The 22,261-nt window shown below is 40.3% G+C and overlaps 2 protein-coding genes and 1 long non-coding RNA gene across 5 annotated transcripts; 1 reads left to right on the top strand and 2 right to left on the bottom strand.

Annotated features, from left to right (window-relative positions):
• Positions 1 to 627: 627 nt before the first annotated feature.
• LOC4351723 (translocase of chloroplast 90, chloroplastic) lies at positions 628 to 4,391 on the bottom strand. The gene is made up of 3 exons (NM_001423357.1): positions 4,248 to 4,391; positions 3,959 to 4,108; positions 628 to 3,249 (listed from the first exon to the last, which is right to left on the bottom strand). Exons 2-3 carry the CDS (start codon positions 4,077 to 4,079, stop codon positions 1,013 to 1,015), a joined length of 2,358 nt encoding a protein of 785 aa, NP_001410286.1. The 5' UTR covers positions 4,080 to 4,108; positions 4,248 to 4,391; the 3' UTR covers positions 628 to 1,012.
• Positions 4,392 to 6,828: 2,437 nt separating this feature from the next.
• LOC9267371 (uncharacterized) lies at positions 6,829 to 14,253 on the bottom strand. Its single transcript, XR_001542261.3, has 3 exons — positions 13,815 to 14,253; positions 7,186 to 12,140; positions 6,829 to 7,121 (listed from the first exon to the last, which is right to left on the bottom strand). It is a non-coding gene; the product is annotated as an uncharacterized lncRNA (long non-coding RNA).
• Positions 14,254 to 16,883: 2,630 nt separating this feature from the next.
• On the top strand, positions 16,884 to 21,390 carry LOC4351721 (phosphoribosylamine--glycine ligase). 3 transcript variants are annotated; one of them, XM_015763392.3, is made up of 5 exons: positions 16,884 to 16,962; positions 17,569 to 17,817; positions 18,204 to 18,574; positions 18,978 to 19,508; positions 20,717 to 21,390. In XM_015763392.3, the coding sequence occupies exons 2-5, from the start codon at positions 17,580 to 17,582 to the stop codon at positions 21,128 to 21,130; spliced, it is 1,554 nt and encodes a 517-aa protein (XP_015618878.1). In that variant the 5' UTR covers positions 16,884 to 16,962; positions 17,569 to 17,579; the 3' UTR covers positions 21,131 to 21,390. The 3 variants fall into 3 exon arrangements, with proteins under 3 accessions (XP_015618878.1, XP_015618875.1, XP_025877614.1); XM_015763389.3 differs by having other exon boundaries at positions 18,201 to 18,574; XM_026021829.2 differs by lacking the exon at positions 16,884 to 16,962 and adding an exon at positions 17,327 to 17,438 and having other exon boundaries at positions 18,201 to 18,574.
• Positions 21,391 to 22,261: the final 871 nt, after the last annotated feature.

Below are 22,261 nucleotides of genomic sequence, written 5' to 3'. Positions count from 1 at the left end.
CTGCTGATTGAGTGCTTACGGTTTCCTATTAGCAACATATACTATCTTATTGTGTTAACCCTTTCATGTTGTCTTTGGCATGCAGAACGCATTTTAGCCTACAAATACAATACTAGTATTGTAGTATGACATGCAAGCTTTACTTTGCACATGTTCGACAACGAAATGCAAAGGAAGATTTGTTTCTTTTGCACGTTGTTGACAGTGCAAATTGCCCAAAATGTGGCCGAGTTACATCGCAAGAATGATGCCTAGTACCGTAGCGCACTATCCACTATGTCAATTCGTCATCATTACAACTGGTTTCCAAGATGTTGAAATTTTGGCTGTGCGGAACATATGTTTTTTACACTAAATACTTCAATCCTGTCGGAATAAGATAAAACGTTTAATTCCAAACATCACATTGTTATTGTTTTCCCCAAAGATATAACTCGATAGATGAAATCTCTCCAAACCCATTCAAAGAGAGAATGGATTATCTTCTTATGATGAGACAGTAAGAGCTAATGGGTCATCCGCTCCACATAAATTCTGAAGTAAACGTTATCTGACGTCAAAACTGAACTTCATTACAGTCTTAAAAACTACTCCCTCTAAAAAAAAAAAAAAGACAAACCCTGATTTCCCCAACTTTTGACCATTCGTTTTATTTGAAAAAATTATAAAAAAGATAAGTCACGCATAAAATATTAATCATGATTTATCATCTAACAACAATGAAAATACTAATTATAAAAAAATTTCATATAAGACGGACAGTCAAACGTTGGCACGGAAATCCAGGGTTTGTCTTTTTTTGGGACGGAGGGAATAGCAGCCTAGTTTGCATCAGGCATAAGCCCATCTTTGCTAGAAAAATGCTGCATTTATACATCAGACATACAATAATTCTGTACAAGTTGGAATCCTAGATTTTGAAGGACGCCCAAACTTTCACCAAGTAGCCCAAAATCTTGATGTCGCTGAACATCTGCATCATGCTATGGTTTGTGTTCTTTGTCCTACTCGTTTACTCATCTGAGTAAGTGTCAAACTCAAACTGTTGCTCACCTTTATCAGTTGATGCTGTCCTTCTCCTGAGAAAGAACTGGAACAGTGTAACCGCAGCTACCAGGGCTATCTCAGAATGGTCTGAAGTGCTAGTCTTGACGCAGAAGCGGCCTAGGTTCCTGCTGTTTAGGTTAGCGCTGACTGAGACTTTCGATCCGCGGCCCATTCGGAAGTCTGACTGAAGATTGGTGCTGATTACAGTCTCCTTCTCGAACGACAGAGCGGTGGCTGCGACTGTGATGCTCTCTTCCCTCACAGGGTAATCTTTCCCCCTGAATGTCATTTCCAGGCCACCTCCATGTGCCACTTGCCCGCAGCCAACCATCCTCCCAGCATTGCCGACCAACTGAACTCGTCGCCCGACAGTGATGGAATCCTCTAATTTGGCACCAGTAAAATACTTGCTACCGAATTTAGTAATGGAAATGCCTCCTCCAGTAGTGTTCCAGGGCAAATTGTGGAACCTGGCATCCCCATTGACAGTACAGACCAGATCCTTATTTGCTGTTTGCATATTCATGCTCCCTATCAAGGAGCGGCCATTCTTACCGCTGTAGCTTACTGAACATTCTGATTGGATATACAGGTCTTCTTTGTCCTTTCTCATCTGCCCCGCAATTGATGCAGTGGTATTCTTTTCTAAATCTTGAGATACTTCAAAATTGATCCCATCAAATCCAATATCATGGTCCCATCCTTGTGGATCTAAAACTGGTCTGAACACCATATCATCAGTAATAAGGTAACGGTAGCGATGGACTGGATAATCAGAGTCAAAACTTGACGGAATTTCCATATCTGACATGTGCACAACCTCTGGGGACACGCTTTCTTCGTAATCATCACCAACAGCATTTGATGCATCAACATTTTGAGCTTCAACAAGCTTTTGCCTCCTAATTCCCTCCTTCCACTGTTTCTTTAGGTACAGAGTTTCACGATAGTCTAGTTCATCAAGATATGCAGATCTCTGTTCTTTTGACAATTTTTCATATTCAGATTTCTTCAGAACACGGAATGGCGGTAGCTGATCAGATTCATCCTCATCATCTGACACTTCGGTCATGTCAATGCCAACATCTTCTGATCTTGATGATGGATTAGGTTTAAGGAGTGATGAAAGAAGATGAGGCAGTGAAGGCAGTCTGGTATTTGCTTGTGACAGAAGGAAGCTATCTTGGAACTTAAGCAAGGAATTTGCTTCTGCCAACAACTTGGTCGCCCCACATAGCAGTAAAAGTTCTGATACCCATACCTTCCCATTAGGTAAAACTCTTTCACCTTTGGTGTTCCGTCGGCACATTGGATGATTGTCAACAAGAACTACAGGGTTCTCCATCTGTGTGTTAGAAGCAGCCACCTGGATATGACGCTGCACCACATTCTTGCAATAACGGGCATAGGAGTCATATTCCAGAGGATAACCATCTGGTCCTTCAGGAGGAGATGAAGAGCAGTGAGTCATCACAAGGACAGTGTTGAACCACATCGAAGAACCCAAGATATCAGTTATGAGCTTCAACAGCGGGTATTCACAGTATCTACTGTTAATATGGTCGAGTCGCTCGAAGTACAAGACGATGTCAGGTGGTGATCTTTTAATGAAGCGCTTGACAGCATGTAAAATCTTCCTGTTCTTCCTCTGTCTATGGTAATGAGGCAACAAACCAGGTGTGTCGATAACTGTAACTCTTATTCCTTTGATTGTTCCATCAATCCTCCTTATCCTTTCAGTAGCAGGAGCTAATGCATTGGTAGCAACCTTTGGTTCATCAAAAATGGAGTTTATCGTGGCACTCTTTCCCACACCAGTCTTTCCAAGTAGAAGAATTCGCAAGGGCAGGTCCAAATCAGGTCCACCTGGTGCTTCTTGCTCTGCTGCTATAACTCTGGCTTTGTTGATAGCAAGGTTGGTTCTCTTGGAATCTGATTCGCCAGCTTTAATCAAGTTGGCAAGGTGCAATCTGTACAGTACCTGTGCGACAACATCAGTAGTGGGAGGCACTCCAGTTCTGTGCACAAGCCGCAGGAACTTAATTTGAAGAGCCTCAACATGCTTTAGTGGATCTGACTTTGTGCTATCATGATCTGGTTCATAAGATGGACTGGATGTGACCTCTGAATCTGATGCGCGGATATCATTAGATGGAAATCTATTGGCAGACACAGTTTCTACAATCTCATTTTGCATCACGCCTGAATCACAAGATGGAATAAGGGGGCATTCATTATAGTATTAACATGAGCATAAATCAATAACAAATGTGTCCTAAAGACCATTCTATTGGTAACATGAATGACCAACAAGTAACAGAATGTCCTCCCAGCAAAGCAAATGCATCCACACCAATTTGGCAGTACCACAGCATATAAATTTTCATCAAGAGCATCTATTGGTACTGGGTAAACTAATGAATCATGACACAAGGCCGTGCTCCACCGACGATGGAAAAAAGATTCAATCCTACTGAATTCGAAGACATAAGATTTCCTATTTCCTAATCACAATAGGGCAACAGTTCCTGGTAGCACACTAATCGACCACCAAACATTATACATGCCCAGAAGAACTAGTATTAGCGAAAACTATCACATATATCATGCAAAGGCTTGTAATGAGCCCCTGCACCATTTAGTGAAGTCCAAAATTTTATCAATCAGATTTCAGACTTCAGAGGCAATACTGTACTCGAGCAACATCAGAAACATCCAACAATTATCATGCAGCGGCAGACTCGAAAACACATGGCACAGCATGTTATCCCTTTCAGAACAAGAAAGAACCTAAATAGAATCTGAACCATGGAACCTGAGCTGCAAATTCTAATCAATCACCATACCAAACTACTACTATCACTAATCATCATCATCATCATCAAGTAAGTAAGACAGAGAGAGTGCCTACCATCCCCATCGCCCCCGGGCTGGGCGGCGGCGCCGTCGTGGTGGGCGGAGAGCGAGAAGGGCCTCGCCGACAGCACCGACGAGCCGAGCCGGTACGAGATCCAGTCCCTGAAGCTCATCATCACCAATCAGGAATTTCCACCCACCCCGGCTGCATAACCAGTACCAAAATCCTCATCACCTCGAACCAACCCAAACAAACAAAACAGAAAATAATAATTAAAAAAAACCCCAATCCCCCCCCCCCCCTCCTCGAATTGAAGGATTCGATACGGGAACCCTCACGCTACCTGGCCTGGTGGGAGGCTCGGAGCCCGCGGCGGCGGCGGCGGCGGCGAGGGGGATGCGGATGATGGTGTCGGAGGGAGTTGGTTGGATTTGGGTGGATGAGAGGAGAGAGTGGGTGCGTCGGTCCAACCCAGCCGGAAACGGACAGGGTCGTCCGCGGCGGCGAGCGCCCGGATTTGTCACGTCTGCGAGTGCGAGGCCGACCGGGAGATGGGGGGGTCGCTGACAGGTGGGCCCCAGCGATCGGTGCGAGGGTGGTTATTCCAGGAGTGCAGCTGTGCAGGTAATCATAGAGCAGGTCCAATAAGCATTTTTTTTGCCGGTGATAATACGGCCACGTTGGATTCTTTCATGACCTAGAACATGGAACAGAGATTAGAGGAGAGAGAGTGTGAGCCCGCGACTAATTAGTCGCCGGTTTCACACGTGCTCCAAGGCGAGCCAAATTGAAGTAGCGCTGCTGCTTGTCCCCCACAATACTGCTGGACTCATAAAAATGAGGCAGAGCGTAGGTAAGGCAGGATGTCGTTGAGGCTTCAAGCTCGTCGGCAAGCGACTGTGGCTAGGAAGGAAGCTTGGCGAGCGACACGATGATGACTAGAGTGGCAAGCTTGGGGACATTTCAACGATATGAACTGAAGCGGCTGGTGAGCTCAGGGACATTGATCGCCCCAAACGATGACTGAATCTGGCTTGGTGTAGATGGCAAGAGAACCTCGAAGAGGTTGAGCAGCTTGTTCTTGTGCGGAGTTAAGACGAGGTCGGGAGGAGGAGGATTCCGGGATTGGGGTCGTCAGTCGTCACCACTCCGGAAGAGGAGGTAGTGGCCGCAATACCAGATATCTTGACCCCCCTCTCCAATTATTAAAACCGGTGTAATTTAACTCCCTTAGTGGTTTTGGAGGATGGTTTTGCTGATGTGGCGCCTACGTGGCGGTGTTGACCTAGTCTTCGTTCGACATGGAGTTGACATGCGCTTATTTGGCGTTAGAAATAAAAACATATGAATTGGACCCATTTATCATTAACACAAAAACACTGTGGGACCCACATGTTATCCTCTCTCCTCCCCTTCTTCCTCCTCCGTCCCTCCCTCTTATCTCTCTTTCTCTTTCTCTCCTCTTTCTCTTCCCCTTCGGCCGGCGGCGGGTGGCGACAACTGGAGCGGTGGTGGTGGGCTTTAGTGACGACGGCGGGCGGGAGCAATGTTGGGGGGCTGGAGCGACGTCGGCGAGTGGGAGCTGCTATTGACCTCAACGTGTTGCTTCGTCTTGGCTCGTCCGCGTCCGTTATTGCACGAATGGACAATAGCGCCCCAAGAAGCTCGTATTGCAGTGTTGCTTCATCTCGTGTAAAGCCGAGACGAAGCAACACTGCAACAGGAGCTTCTTGGGGTGCTATTATCCATTCCTGCAATAGCGGATGCCGACGAGCTGAGACGAAGCAACAACACGTTAAGGTCAGCAGCATCTCCCGCCCGTTGCCATCTCTTCCGCCCCCAACTGTCGCTCCCATCCCCCCCCACCGTCGCTCCCAGCCACCACGGTCGCTCCCACCCCCCACCGCTGCTCTAGTTGTCGCCACTGGCCTAAGGGGAAGAGAAAGGAGAGAGAAAGAGAAAGAGAGATAAGGGGAAGAGGGAGAGAGAGAGGAGGAAGAAGGAGAGGAGAGATGATGACATGTTGGACCCACATGTTAGTGGGTCCCACGATGTTTTTGTGTGAATAATAAATGAGTCCCACACATATTTTTTTAATTCTAACGTCAAATAAGCGCCACGTCAACGCCATATCGACAAAGACCATATCAACACCTCCACGTAGGTGCCACATCAGCAAAACCGTCCTCCAAAACCGTTAAGGGAGTCAAATTATACCGGTTCTAATAATTGGGGGTCGAGATATCTAGTACCGTGGTTCAAGGAAACGAATCATATTCGCCAACCACTTAAGGGAGCCAAAGTGAACTTATTCCTACAAGAAAGTAACAAACAGCACACATCATAGAAGCTCATGGAAGATATATGGGCCACAAGCCCAAACATTCTGAAAATAGGCCCAAGTACCCAACAACAGAAACCTGAACCAGAATTTATCTTTGTTTTTTTTCCCTGGACAAGTCTACCAGACAGCCCAATGTTATTATTCCCGGTTAGAGTTAACATGAGGAGAAAGGGTAGATAAATTTACAAGAGAATCCGCGAATTTCATAGGAGTATAAAGCAAGATATTTTCATAAATTGAAATATTATCAGTCCACAGACCAGTCCACACGAGCATGCAATGCAAGTAAAATAACAAACATGATGTTGGATATATTAGTCTTCTCTTTCACAATGGTGGTTCTTGTATAATGGTTTTGAGGATCCTTCTTTGTGAAGCTTGAAACAGGACTTCATCAATTTGCATCTATTCATCCTTGTGCTTCTAATCATCTTCGTCTGATCCAGGTTCTTCAAAATAATACAAAATATCACTACCCATTTTTTAATATACGGCGCAGTTAACTTTTTTCCTGAAACTTTGACTAACAATGTTTATTCAATTACTTAGTTAAGTGAAGTGAAACAAGTACAACTAAATCTGCCATCAAAATCACTTTAAGCATGTCTTGTATGTTTGTATATTTGCACAAATATTTCTAAAAAAGATGAATAGTCAGCCGAATTACAAAAGTCAATTACATTATATATTTAAAAAAACAGCCTTCTTCGGAAGCATCAGAAAGATAGCAGCATCTTTATTCAGTTATTCTTACTCCAACTAATGAATCTTTGAAATTCTGACATTTAATTTGCATTATCATAGCCTTCTTCGGAAGCACAGAAAGATCCAACGTCAGCTTTCTTGGTAGTGGTAGCTGAAATAAACATCAAACTGTGCACCTATGACATTTATATAATGTTCCAAGAGCAAAACAAATTATAGATACGATAGATACCTCTCTGATGGCATCAGTCATGATGGTTCTTCCAATACCTTTACCGTGTGACTACCACGTCTAAGAAAAACCACTTAACCAGTATACAATTCAAAAATCTTCAACAAAGCATGTTAGCAGAAATAGTTTCACATGGAAGCATTTAGTTCCCATTCTTTTTTCTAGTCATTTAGCATTTATTTCAACTCATGGTGATGACAGAAATAGCTGCATCACAGCACATGTCATAATAGAAAAAAAGGGAAAAAAAATGAAAAGATATGTTTCCTCATTGTTTTGGTAAACGAATTGAAATAGGTCATCGTAAGTGCTGAATAACCTTCAAAAAATACTACTAGTAATCAGTAAGATGTCACATTATCATATTTTTCAAGTGCTTTTTAGTGTCTTTATCCCTCTTCATGCCATTTGTAGTTATGATTTTAATTGTAACTAACATTATGTAAATTCTTATTTTAGATTCATGTGGCAACCATAGAAATGACAACTGCAATCTGCATTCTTAGATTTCTACTGTTGGTACAATTTGCCACTGGATTATCTACAGATTTATAGAGTTTGAACTGTGAAGGCAAAAACTATAAATCAAACAACATATACAGAGAGAACATTGACTTTTTATTGAGAACATTACCTCTGAAAGTATCAGCTAGTGATACTCTGTTTGCCAAGGTCATCACCAACTCAACTAAAGAGCAGGTGTATACACAGTGTCGTGGCGACACTGATATTAGTACCTGTAAGAGGTGTATCACCAAGGCCATTAAGGACATACAACAAGTATATTCTTCAAAGAGGGATAGTATAGCATTTTACAACTTTTGCCACCTCGGAATTTCTGGAAAAGATTTTAAGTTTGATATTCAACATGACATGGAAAATATAGCTTTATAGGACAACCCTGGTTATATCAGTCAGGGCAGGTCGTTTAGTGAGACAGTCATGTTATTTGTTGATGATGTGGCAAGAAAGATAACAGACCTATCAAAAAGATTTGCTACAGGACGAGAGAAGGTCCTAGGGAATGAATATAACTACACCATATTCGGCCTCGCACAGTGCTCACCTGAGTTAAACAGTTTAGAGTGCAAGATTTGTTTGGAGATCTAGCCTCTAGTTCGCATTTTAGTATGTCAACAGGTGGGACAAGAGCAACAATATGGTGTAACTTGCGTTATGAGGGATATCCTTTCTTCACGGGCCCTCCAATGTTGGACCAACTCATCTATCAAGCTACAGTCAAGCCTAAAGGTATGAGATGCAAAATTTATTTATGTTTGAAAGTTTATTTATGCATGATACTCTATTGCTATACATTGATTGAAATATTTTTAGTTTACATTCGTTCAAAAGGTACTAGGGGCCCTACAATTTTGCTTTCATTTTTGGTACCGAACTCACTATGTGTTATATTAGACTCATTCCGTGTTTAAAAGTATGTTTATACATGCTGATCTATTGCCATACACTGATTAAACTATTGTTAGTTTATATTGGTTTGACACTATCTACTAGGGGCCTTGGTAGTATACCAAACTCACCGTGCTTTATATTTACATTCTTGTTTGTAAATAGATGTGTTATTTTCATTCTTGCTAATGAAATTGTAATACCCATTAAATTAACAATTGACAATCACATGCAGGAACAAATCATAAGAACCATACAACTATTCTAATAGTGGCTATAGTGGTGCCGAGCGTTGTGGTAATCATAGTAGTCCTAGCACCACTATTTCTTTTGAGGAAGAAACATGTACTGAAGAAACGAACAAAGCTCTCGAGTAAGCACTTCTAAAAGAATGACCAATGATATGTACTATATATACTTCAATCCCAAATAGAACTTATGAGCATTGTTTCACATATAGGTGTAGAACTATCTGGGAGCAAAAATATTGAAGGCTTTGTTGATTCTAGAGGTGAAAAAGATGCAGAACTAACTGAGAGCAAGGAAATTGAAGGCTTTGGTGATTCTGGAGATGAAAATGATGCAGAACTAACTAGGAGCAAACAGATTGGAGACTTTGGTGATTCTGGAGGTGAAAAAGACGCAGATCCAACTAGGAGTAAAGAGAGAAGGTCCTAGGGAGTAAATATAACTACACCATATTCGGCCTCGCACAGTTCTCGCCTGAGTTAAACAGTTCAGAGTGCAAGATTTTCTAAGGCTGATCTTGTACCCGCTCAATGTAACTAGAAGGCTAAGGCACCCTATTCTACTAGGGGTAAAATTGACGGGGGGCCAAGGCCCCCCAGACCCACTCAGTGTAAAATTGATGTTTAGTGACTCATACTAAAAGAACATCTTGCATTTAATCTAAAACATTATAATGATCTTCATAGAGAGAGAAAAAAGATATTGCAAGATATAAAAATATCAGTGTCATCACAACACTGCCCAACTGCATACACCTGCTCTTGGGTTGAGTTGGTCATTGAACTTGGCAAAAAAAGTATCACTAGCTGAGACTTCCAGTGGTAGTGTCCTCAATAAGAAGTCAATGTTTTCTCTGTATATGTTGTTTGTTATGTATTTTTTTTTGCCTAAGAAGGTCAAACCTCATAAATCTATAGATAATCCTATGGCAAATCCTACCAACAGTAGAAATCTAGGAATGTAGATTGCAATTGTCATTGCTACAAGCAGTTGCCACATGAATCTAAAGCAAAAAATTTGGATAATGTTAGTTATAATTAAAACCATGAAAACTACAAATCACAAGAAGAGGGAGACATACATTAAAAACACTTGAAAAATGTGATAAACTCTTTCTAGATTTTTGTGAGAATAAGTTCACTATTTTGTCTTATCATGAAATATTCCCATCTTATTTCTAAATTTTAGAGTTGAGGATGTAAAGATGATGCTTATAACTGTTTTGGGGCACAAGATGTAGTGGTTAGGATGCATTGCCAAAGTTATCAAAACATTAGTATACAAATAAAATATAGGACTTGTTTTCTCAGATGACTGGAAACAATAACAATATACACATAGAAAAACGAATGCAAATACTTCTTAGTCATAAATGAAATATTTCTCAACAGGTGGTGGAGTAAGGGAAATAATGTGTTCATTTATTGTTTTATAGAATGCTAATGGTAAAGGATTACAACTGGCCATGTTTATGTAGAAAAAAAATATTTCACCCTAATATGATTGGTTTCTTGGAACATTGTTAATAAATTTTGCTAGCAATTTGCAATATTTTTTTTCTCCCAGTGAAGATCATTCTAATGCTTTGGATTAAACCCAAGATGTTATTCTAGTTAGCTAGGAGAAACAAGTATTTTACTTCTTGGTTCTGGATATCACTGAAGTAGTACTTAGAATCCAAAATAAGCTAAATACAGTTATTGTAGCACCTGTTCTTTGAGAGATATTGGTGCTAGTAGATTTTAACAGCAGGTGGAAAATTTACAAGCTCTGATATGGAGGCAATCAGATAACAAAAGGTAGTAGATATGCAAGTAGAGAATCCTATTGGCGAGTGTTATTAATGCAAATCCTATGATAAGCCTGTACTTATTCTTAGGTTTATAGATGTTTCTACTACAAAAGGTATTATTGTTGTTAAAACTGAACTACAAGCTTGAATGGCAAATATATATTTAAAATGTTAGACTCCTTATTCATATTGTGTGATAATGTATATGTTAGGAGGACTCAAAGCCAGGACAGAGCCGCAGAGGCTCCTGAGCTCATGATGCTTAATTTTCGGACAACTAATATCTCAAAAAAAAAATTCCTGTGAGAAGCTGACATCTCAATTGATGTTCTTTCTACTGTGAATACAAGTTAATAGTTTCATGATTTAAAAATGAGCATATATATGGTTGAGGAAAGAAAAAACTAACTACATTTAGCAAGGTATGTGGTTCACACTTTATAGATGAATACTTTTTATTGCGTGATGGGAAATAAGTACTCATGCTTTATACCTTATTCAGAACCGAGAGAAATCAAGCCTGAATGCCACTGACTTGGTTTGTTACCAAATCTAGAAGAACAACTTTGATTAAAGACCAGGTTGGCGTAATCTCAGGTGAACTGACCATGGAGGGCTGAAAGCAGTGATCAATAGTTTAAACACATTTTCTGCAATGGTAAAGCAAACATTAAGAGGAAGAATGCTGAAAGGGAAGGAAGACAGTGATAACTTGAAAGGCACTATCTCCAACTGGTCCAGTTCCTTATATTAATTCATACTACTCCAGGTTATGGACTGAATCTGAATCTTCCAAGGAAAAATCATCAATGGAGACATAGTATTACTGCATTTCTTCTTGGACTTGGCCAGGAGCATTCTTTTCAGCATGTTCTTCTTGGACTTGGCCAGGAGCATTCTTTTCAGCATGTTGTTCCCCTAAATTCTGAAGAAGTACGTTATTCTCATGCTGCATATTATTCTTTTCAGCATGTTGTTCCCCTAAATTCAAGAAGTACATTATTCTCATGCTGCATATTTGGTATCTCCATATGCAAATCCTCAATTTGCTACCACAAAATGGGTAAATCCTCATCCATAGGAAGAACATCAGTGAACTCCCAATTAAGCACAGAAGTGTGCAGAGTCCATGACTCTCCATTACCTCCCATATTAACAGGATTTTCCATAACAATTCTTCTAGGCACTTCACTAGGGTCTGTATAAAGACATTTTGCCAGAACTCTGCCAAGAATACTATCTCTTTGATGCCAATGGATTAACTTCCCAGAACTCTGCCAAGAACACTATTTTGTGATGCCAATGTATAAACTTCCCAAAAGCGTTTACAATCCTATGAATGTGAGTCTCATTTATGTAATCCGAAGGAATCCCTAAAATCATTATCCAACTCTCCTGATTGAAGGGACAGTTTCTCCGATAGGCTAAATTATCAGGTCTTATAAAGTGTGCTTGGAAAGCCCCTTTATTTAGCATCAAATGCTGGCCGGCTATCAAAGTATCCCTGTGCAATTCAGAAGGAACTTAGATCAGACATAAAAAGTGGAAACCTGAGGGCGCAGAGGACATGCATGTTGAACTGATTGTTGATGGCGTGCACCACTTGATGGATCAGTTGCAACATTTTATATATGTAACAAGATCCACCTCAACCGTAATTCTGAATAGACTTAATGTTTGTTATACAATGTATAATTTCCAACTAAACAATTTAAATACCATTATTGTGAGTAACTAAACATCAATTTTACACCAGGTGGGACTAGGGCCCCAGTCAATTTTATACCGAGCGGGATAGGGGGTCTTAGCGCCCAGTTACATCGAGCGGGTACAAGATCATAGAATATTCAAGTTGCTACTGATGTAGTCTATGTCCTATTAAAGAAAGTTATACTCTCTAATAGAATTTTTTTGTGTATCTTAACTTTGGTCTTGAGAGTAGTATAATATGTCGATAGTTTACAGGGATAAGTAAAAAATATAGCTGTTTTCTCCCACCTATCGACCCACTCAAACTTGGTATAGAGGCTAGATCTTGAAAACAAATATGAAAAAAACGGTTCAACTTAGATGAGCATTGGGCCAAACCATAATTATAGCTATATTTTGTTAGCTTCTCTTCTTGTGTGGCAAATCTTCAAGATAACTTTGTTACTTTCTTTGACACATTAGTAGCGATAAGTGTTTCTTTGACACATTAGTAGCGATAAGTGACATAACATTCTTGTTTAGTAACCAGTTATAAATGTCATAAAACTAGTTCACAAGTATAGATAATATGTTCATTGCATGTAGGATACTAAATTGAATATTTTCACTAAAAATTGCAATTCTAAGACTACAAAAGTTGTAATAAAAAAATTCAAATACTTCTCAGATGACTGGAAACAATATTAGACAATAACAATATAAGACTGGATACAAATATAATATAAGACATGTTTCCTCGACTGGATACACTAACAATACACAAATACAAATACAAATACAAATGTAAATAGTTTTTCGTCATAAATAAAATATTTTTCAACAGACAGTGAAGTGAGGGAAATAATGTATTCATTTGTTGTTTCATAGAATGCTAATGGTAAAGGATTACAACTGACCATGTTTATGTAGAAAAAATATCTCAACACTAATATGACTTGTTTCTTGAAATTAGGTGTGTAAGCCGTGTAAACAGTTTATGTGTCATCTAGACAAATGCTTTCTATAGTAGCTTTGCAAATACACTACTTTTTAGAAGTACAATAATAAATTTTGTCTAGCAAACATGTTCCAGTATAGTCTCTAAACATATCAAGTGAATCAGGACATTCGTAAAAAATAATGTGATATTTGTTACTGCGGCATGACAACCATGAGGGCCACGACATGGTAACGCGATGCACCTACAGATGAATGTGCTGCAATCCTGTGGCTGTGACAACAGCTGCATGCAGTAATCAAGATTATGTTTTTGTATCGTGAATAGAGATGGCAACGGTGAATTCACCGTCGGGGGTCATGCCCGCGTCCCCGCCACCGCGGTGAAAATATTTCACCGTCCCCGTCCCCGTCAACCACGACGGGGCTATAATTTCTCCAGCCCCGATCACCACGCGGTGAATTTTTCCCCGTGGTGAACCCGTCCCCGGTTAAACAATATATTCACAGTCACAGATTGTAGTATACTCACCTTGCATCGTCGCTATTGTAGCTTTAGGGGGGAGGTGGCTGAAGGCCGAAGCCATGGTCGGCAGATGGCGGCGGCGACGGCAGTTCCCATTGGCGCGGCGACGGCGACTCCCGGCGGCACGGCGACGACGGCTCCCATTGAAGATGGCTGCAGGCTGGCGGCGCATCGACGGAGCCTGCCGGCCGCTCCTGGTGAAGATGGCTTCAGGCGTCGCGCGGCCCGGCGGCGCGTCGACGAAGGCGGCCGGCGACGGCAGCTTCAGTCTCCCGGCGAGAAGGCAGCGAGTGGCGGTGCGCGTGGTGGCTGGCGAACGGCGCCGGAGGTGGCTGGCGAACGGCGGCGCGCGCGGCTCCCGGCGGACTGGCGACCGGCGACGCACGTGACTCGGTCGGGTGGCTGGTGTGGATCTGGATCTGGATGGGTGGAAAATTTGGAGTTTGACCTGTTGACTTAGGGTTAGATTATATATGTGTCTGTTAAATGGGCTTCAATATTATGGGCCAATACATCTAAAAAGTCTATAATTCCTCCCTTGTACAGTACAGTCGGGTCACCGTCCCCGCCCCCGTCATCCCGATGGTGAGAGGTTTTTAACCATTTTATTCCCCATGGTGAGTAGATATTAACCATCCCCGTCACGTAATAGGTGAATTCACTGCGGGGAAACGGTGAACGGGCCCCATTTTCATCTCTAATCGTGAATGGACTAACACCACCATCATGTGCATGATTTCCTCTGCAACAAGCCCCAGTTTTGCCGTCACTTTCCATCACGACGTGTTGTTTTCAACCATTAGATAGCTTAATTAAGCTCTAATTAACAATCCACTAGTAGTTTCATATTAAAAAAAAAACAATCTATATAAGTCCTCCCTCCGTCCTAAAAAGACTCAATTCCTGGGGTTTTTATGTCTAACGTTTGACCGTCCGTCTTATATGAAATTTTTTTATGATTAATATTTTCATTATTGTTAGATGATAAAACATGAATAATACTTATGCATGATTTATCTTTTTATTTTTGTCATAACTTTTTCAAATAAAACGAACGGTTAAACATTAGACACGGAAGCCTAAAAATTGATTTTTTTTTTTACGGAGAGAGTTGCACCTTTTTCGTGAGTCCAATGAACCGTCAGCATGCAGAGATCCGTATCCAAACGACCCCTAGCTACTCAATTTTTAATTATTTCGAGAATTCTGCCCATGGTTTGCTGGCAAATCAAATCGCCTCGAAAGAAAAAAAAAGTCATGCTGAAAGGATCATAAGGATTAGAAAAATTACCATGGAAAACCGAGAGTACATGTACATACAGACGGCCCCGGTAAAGAAAGCGGCGGATGAGTCGACCGACGACGCCAGGCGGAAAACCAGCGGATCGTCTGCTGTTTGTTTCTCGTCAAACCAGCGGCAACGTCCCACAACATCTGCGCGCGTGGAACCTGGTTCTGCTGGCCCTTTTGCACCATGCGCCTTCGCCTTTCTGTATATCGCGTGGTCCCGTTTCTCGTGGTCTTTCTTCTCTATTTTTTTCTTAACTCCACTACACTTAGTACTAACAGAACAGAGAGTAGTATATATTCAGTCCTTTTCACTTAGGGCTTATTTAGGGAGCTTAAAATTCTGAGAAACATTTGTTGAGAAGCTAGCTGATGAGAATTTAGAGAAGCTGGGAGCTTATTTTCCAGATTCTATAACTACAGATTCTCAAAATCTGGGTAAAAAGCTAGATTGTTTGGAAAGCTTCTGGCAACTGAAGATTTTAGAAGAAGCTGCAGCTGCTATAAGCTCCCCCAAACAGACTCTTAATAAGTTGTATTACCTCCTCTTCTTTTATATTATTCATTTTATAAATCATTTTATTCTTTAAGTCAAAATTTTTACTAAATTTATATAAAAAATATAACAATATTTTTAACATCAGAAAAAAATATCATAACTACATTTTTCTTTTCTAAATAAAAATTTTAGTAAATTTATAAAAAATATAACAATATTTTTAACACCAGACAAAAAAACTATCAAAACATGTTTAATGTTAGAAGTAATAAAACTAATTTAGTGATATAAGTATTGCTATTTGTTTATAAACTTGATAAAACTTTAAAAAAGTTTGAAAAAAAGATTTGTAGTATGAAATGGAGGAAGTATATGGTACATTGGATATGTGTATGACGTCGATATTACGGATAATTGTTGTACGATTGTGTGAATACCTTAATCTGACCAAAATTTGTTCTGAGCTCATATTCTCAGCGCATCCTATTTATACTTGTATACTCCCATTCCGGTATATGAGATTCTACTAAAATTTAGTCCCTTTGGTTCCATATACTTGTCATTGGTTACTTTTGTTTTTTTAACTTTGACAACTCGTTTTTTTCTGACAAAATGAGAAAAACATATTGTACCACACAAACAAAAGAAATATAACTTTCACTAATCATACATTAATCGTTTAAACGCTAGTACTGATCAAAGCTGAAACAGTAGTGACAAGTAAATGAGGATGGAAGTAGCCTAAAATCGGATCAGGGATGATCGGATACCACATTTCCCACATTTCCCATATCTGAACTCATTTTTATTGCGGAATCACCAAATTAGGTCAGGGCATAGATACTATCAAAAATGGATAGAAATATAAATATTATCGGCAACAAACATGAAAGTTTCATACTCAAGATAGATATGGATAATATCTATTACAAATACTTAATTGGGTATCAAGTCAAAGCAATAACATTATATACCACATTTGTAATAGCCATTTATCCATTCCATATATCCAAAAATACAACCATATTAAGATGGAAGTATAGTGGCAATGGTTGTTGGAGGGTCCGTTGCTTGGCAATGGAAATCTCGCCCTCGCTGAGCCCAAATATCGATTGACAAAGAGACAAATCATTTTATAAGGACAAAGTGCAACATTACTCGTGTTATGGTGTACAACCTATAATAACACCTTAATCGAGGGATCGAAACGTAATTACGTAAAGCAAACCCCTCCGCGGCGCCGCGCCTCGTTTGTTTATATAAACAGCAGCATATTAACCTGCGAAACCAGTCAGCCGTCTGTCTCATCGATCGATTGATTCCTCGTGTCTCCGTATATTCGATCACCGCGATTCATCCTTCTTGCAGGTAAAGATTCTACGAGGTTTTGACGAAGTTGATTGTTTCTTTTGATTCTCGCAAGAAAAGATGCGCCCTTTTTTTTCCCTTTTCCTGTTCTTTTCTGGCCATTCCTCGGTCAGTCGTTCTGTCCCCGAGAGCTGCTTTCTTGGGGGCATTCAGTTGTTGCTGGGGCCGGGATGGGCGCACGGGGTGGGTGGGGGCAATGGCCGTCGGCGTGCCGAGCGGAGGAGCGGCGGGAGCGACGTCGGCGTTTCGTCGAACACTTGGCGGGCGTCCAGGACTCCGGGTGGCGTATGGCCTGGTTGGTGGTAGCCAGGGCCCAGGGGTTTAGGTCGGTTTCACAGCAAACTGCAGGTTGGGTTAGGATGGTGAGATTTTCAGAATCTTTTCGAGGAGAGGAGTTGACAGAGTCTGAAAGTTCAGAACTGAAACCTGAAGAGAAAATCGGGTCCTGACTCCTGACAGGAGTGCAAAATGGGCGTGTAGGTGCAGGCTATTCTATTTCTTCCTGTTTTGTTCTTTTGCTCACTTCTTCACATCGAGGTCGAATCAACAACAATTTTAAGCTTTTGTTTCTTTTAGTTTCTGACATGGTCCTTGTTTTCTCTTCAGAAGAAAGAATCATGGCATGTGCTGCTTCGAGTGTAAAAGGTTCTCTCAACGTTGGAGGAGCTAAGGCATTCAGCAATAATTTGTTTCGTGATTACTTGAAATCTTCGGTGTCTTATCCCGTTTCAGAGATTTCTTCTCCCATCAGAGCGCAACATGTAGCATATGGTTCGAATCTCATTGTTAGGGGTTCTAAGAGCAGGGACTTTAGCTCGAAGCTCGCATCGACAAACGGCAGCTCGAAGATTTCTGGTATGATACTCCTGGAGAAATTTAATTTCATATTCGTGTATGCTATCACTTTTCAAACACTTTTCTTGCATTTTAAAATTTGCTAGATATGGTTTATGAGGAAATTTCAAATTTACCTGATGCCCTGATGCATTCAGAGGGTTGACAAATTACTTAAGCAAAAGTTCTTTTTTTTTTCAAATTGTCATTTAAATTTTATATGTTCGTTTGTCACATTTTTAAATGCTAGATATGGTTTATGAGGAAATTTCAAATTAACCTGATGCCCTGATGGCTGATGCACTCTGAGGGTTGACAAATTACTTGAGCAAAAGCACTTCTTTTCAGACAAATTAACAACAGAAAAGCCTGTTAATTAAATTATATATATTGCTTTGTTACAGAAGAGAGGGTAACTGTATTGGTCATTGGTGGAGGAGGAAGGGAGCATGCTCTTTGTTATGCCTTGGAGCGCTCTCCATCCTGTGATGCAGTCTTCTGTGCCCCTGGTAACTCTGGCATTGCTCAATCTGGAGATGCTACATGTATACCGGACCTGGACATATCGAACAGCGACGCGGTCATCTCGTTCTGTCGCAACTGGGGAGTCGGGTTGGTTGTAGTTGGGCCTGAAGCACCCCTTGTTGCTGGCCTTGCAAATGAGCTTGTCAAAGCTGGGATACCTACTTTTGGTCCTTCATCAGAGGCTGCAGCGTTAGAAGGGTCAAAAGACTTCATGAAGAAGTTGTGTGATAAGTACCACATTCCCACCGCAAAGGTACTTTCTCTTTAATTTTGTGGATTTCTATAACATATTTTCTCACTTGGATGAACTTGTTTGAGAGATGATTTATTCATTTGCTTTGAAATATAACACAAGTATAATCTGAATAAGAAACACATATTCTTGTTTGTCTTGGTATATGGTTTCTAATTTCTATTGTTATTTTCTAATACTTAAACTATATTTATGTTTTAATTATTAGATTCTGAGTCCCAAATACACATATACTTGTTACTTGTTGCTATTCATATATATACATCCTTATTCCTCACTTAATGATCTCTATTACTGTTTGTTTTCATATCAAGTTCCATGTGCAGGATTAATGAGCCATTTTAGCTATTGTAATTGTTAAGAAATTTTATCACTGTTTAACTAAGTCGGTTCTACTGCACAGTACCAATCTTTCACAGATCCTTCAGATGCTAAGAAATATGTTGAGGAGCAAGGAGCCCCTATTGTTGTTAAAGCCGATGGATTGGCAGCTGGGAAAGGTGTAGTTGTTGCTATGACTTTGGAAAAGGCATTTGAAGCAATAGACTCTATGCTGGTTGAAGGTTCATTCGGTTCTGCTGGGTCACGGGTAATAGTTGAAGAATATTTAGAGGGGGAGGAGGTTTCTTTCTTTGCTCTAGTGGATGGAGAAACTGCTTTGCCTCTTGAATCAGCCCAGGACCATAAAAGAGTTGGTGATGGCGATGTTGGTCCAAATACAGGTGGTATGGGTGCATACTCCCCTGCACCAATAGTGACGGAAAAACTCAAGTGCAAAGTGATGGAGAGCATCATTGTCCCGACTGTTAAAGGTATGGCAACTGAAGGATGCAAGTTCGTCGGTGTGTTGTATGCTGGGATCATGATTGAGAAGAAATCGGGACTGCCAAAGCTTATTGAATACAATGTGCGATTTGGTGATCCAGAATGTCAGGTTGGTAATCCTTTATATATGACGTTAGCTTTTGAACATAAATCATCCTAATTTGCAGTTTTGCATGCTGCAATTTAGCTTTAGAAACAGATACTGTCGTTATGATGTTATTTTAACTTCTTCACAAGCAGTGGCGGAGCTAGTAATTTAACCTTGTGGGGTCGATTAATACCAGTTTATATTTAAGTGGGGTCATTTTTCTAAGTTTTCTGGATTTATATATAAAAATCAAGGTTTTTAAAGGGGGTTTTTAAAAACCTGTGGGGTCAGACAACCCCAGAGGATATGTATGGATCTGCCACTGTTCACAAGCAACATTTGATGAAAGGATGCTCTTTTAGAGGCACAAAAATAGCCAACATGAAGATAGCATATTTCATATTTATATTTGAAATTTATTATTACAGAACATCACAGTCCAGCTCATATTGGGATGATTTCTATTGCTTGTTTTTCTCCTCTGGACAATATCTGCAGTGCAGATGTGCAATTACAATAGCATATTTTTCATCCTTTAATATGTACTTCCTCTGTCCCAAAATGAAGACATTTTTGAGGTTGGCACGGGTATTAAGAAAGTAGGTGAGAATGATTGGAGGAAGTGTGTGATTGGTTGAAAAGAGAAAGTAGGTGAAGAAGAATGGTTGTGATTGGTTGAGAGGAGGAGGTAGGTGAAGAAATAGCTTCATTTTGGGACAAGACACTGTGCTAGAAATAGCTACATTTTGGGACGGAGGGAATATTGGCATAGAAGGTTGCAATGTTGGGATTTAAAGCCTAAGAGTAGTTCAAACTTGTCCCATAAAAAAAGGGAGGGAAATTTGGACTTGCATTACAGGTGCTTTAAAAGTGAGTTTAATTCAAAGGCCCTCACATTTTGCATTGTCAAAATTGAGCTCCCACAAAACAAACATAAGTCGAGGAAATGCTTGAAACTACAGTTTGAATATGGAACTCATATACTGTTTCATTTCACTTTGTCATTAGGTACTGTGTGCAGAACACCAGTACTTGCATGTGCAGATTTTAAGGGAGCTACTGATTACATCTCAAACTGAAAGACAAAATTGCATCCTAGTTAAGCAGCATTGTGCTTATAGTGGAGGAATTTCAATATTTACTGTTTAATTTTGTTTTTGAAATAATCTAGCTGTATTGTTAGCCTGTTCATGTCATCATTCTAACAATACATTTTCCTTTTTTCCCAGGTTCTGATGATGCGGTTACAATCCGACCTCGCACAGGTCTTGCTTGCTGCATGTAGGGGAGAACTGGGGTCAGTCTCACTAACCTGGTCGCCTGAATTGGCAACTGTGGTTGTGATGGCAAGTGAAGGTTACCCTGGTGTTTACAAGAAGGGGACAGTAATAAAAAATATCGATGAAGCTGAGCAGGTCTCTCCTGCAGTTAAGATCTTTCATGCTGGAACTGCCCTAGATCGAGATGGAAACTTCGTCGCGGCAGGAGGCCGTGTTCTTGGTGTAACCGCGAAAGGTAAGGACATTGAGGAAGCAAGGGCAAAAGCATATGACGCTCTCGACGTTGTCGACTGGCCAGAAGGATTTTTCAGGCATGACATTGGTTGGAGAGCACAGAAATATCGGCGCATGGTTGCACACTGATAGGCATGTACTGTAAATCTGTAACTATGTTATGTTTGTGATGTTAATGGGAATACAGCGACAGGGGAATGGGCATAATATTTAAGTAGTGGATGCATGGAGATGGAAGTAATTGGCAGCTTGGATTAGTTCCTTGATCGAGGAACACGTTCTTCTCATCACTAGTTTCTTTTTGGTAGTACATGTGTTTATATTTTCACCTTCTGTATTGTAATAAGAACTGGTGTGGACCAATGATGAATGCAACTTGCTTATCAATATACTCCCTCCCTTTTTTAATAGATGGCGCCGTTGACTTTTTCTCACATGTTTGATCATTCGTCTTATTCAAAAAATTTATGTAATTATAATTTATTTTGTTATGAGTTGTTTTATCACTCATAGTACTTTAAGTGTGATTTATATCTTATATATTTACATAAAATTTTTGAATAAGACGAATGGTCAAACATGTGAGAAAAAGTCAACGTCATCATCTATTAAAAAATGAAGGGAGTATTTTGATATTGAAGAACATATCCATTTATATTTTTCCTATTATATTTAGATATAGTAAGGCTCTAATAATGATAAATCTCAAGGACAAAGCAAATCATTTATTTATAACTCTTTTGACAATGCATCTATATAATTTAGCCACCTTTGACAATAAGAGTCAATGGCAAATCTAGGATAAAAATAGAGGTGATGCTAATACTACATAACGCAAAAATTATTGGAAATTGTATTTCCTGAAAAATATGGTCTTAAATATCCGTGCTTCGTTTTGAAAAAAAAAAAAACGTTCGTCTTGTTGAATTATTCAATTCGATGTGCCATGCATGCACAGCTCAACGAAGTAATGCTGAAAAAGGAAAACAAGAGCTCCTGGTAGATGATAATATCTGTTTGTTCTCACTGGTTTGCTAATCGAGCTGTGTTTAATTATCAGAAGATAGATGGGGGCACGAAGCACACCGTAGAACTATAGAGGAGTTATGAGTTATCTCCTCCTAGCCGCTGCCTGTTTCAATGTATCTTTTCTGACTGTCCTAATGTTCCCTACAAGCCTTGAGCTTACGGGCGGATACTTGGGACCGCAAGCTGGACCTGGGGCTTTTGCGCCCCAAGCCCAATAGTGAATTCCCCCCT

This window comes from Oryza sativa, chromosome 12 (genome assembly GCF_034140825.1).
Source record: "Oryza sativa Japonica Group chromosome 12, ASM3414082v1".
Classification (NCBI taxonomy): Eukaryota; Viridiplantae; Streptophyta; class Magnoliopsida; order Poales; family Poaceae; genus Oryza; species Oryza sativa.
Note: the sequence above shows the minus strand (reverse complement) of the source record. Positions and strands in the feature narration are given on the sequence as shown.

Bases quoted from the DNA above. Each gene is read 5' to 3' on its own strand.
- LOC4351723 (NM_001423357.1), bottom strand. From the start codon at position 4,079: ATGATGAGCTTCAGGGACTGGATCTCGTACCGGCTCGGCTCGTCGGTG. The intron at 3,250-3,958 runs GTAGGCACTCTC...CTTGTGATTCAG, and splicing joins GCCCGGGGGCGATGGGGATG to GCGTGATGCAAAATGAGATT.
- LOC4351721 (XM_015763389.3), top strand. From the start codon at position 17,580: ATGGCATGTGCTGCTTCGAGTGTAAAAGGTTCTCTCAACGTTGGAGGA. The intron at 17,818-18,200 runs GTATGATACTCC...GCTTTGTTACAG, and splicing joins CGGCAGCTCGAAGATTTCTG to AAGAGAGGGTAACTGTATTG. The intron at 19,509-20,716 runs GTTGGTAATCCT...CTTTTTTCCCAG, and splicing joins TTGGTGATCCAGAATGTCAG to GTTCTGATGATGCGGTTACA.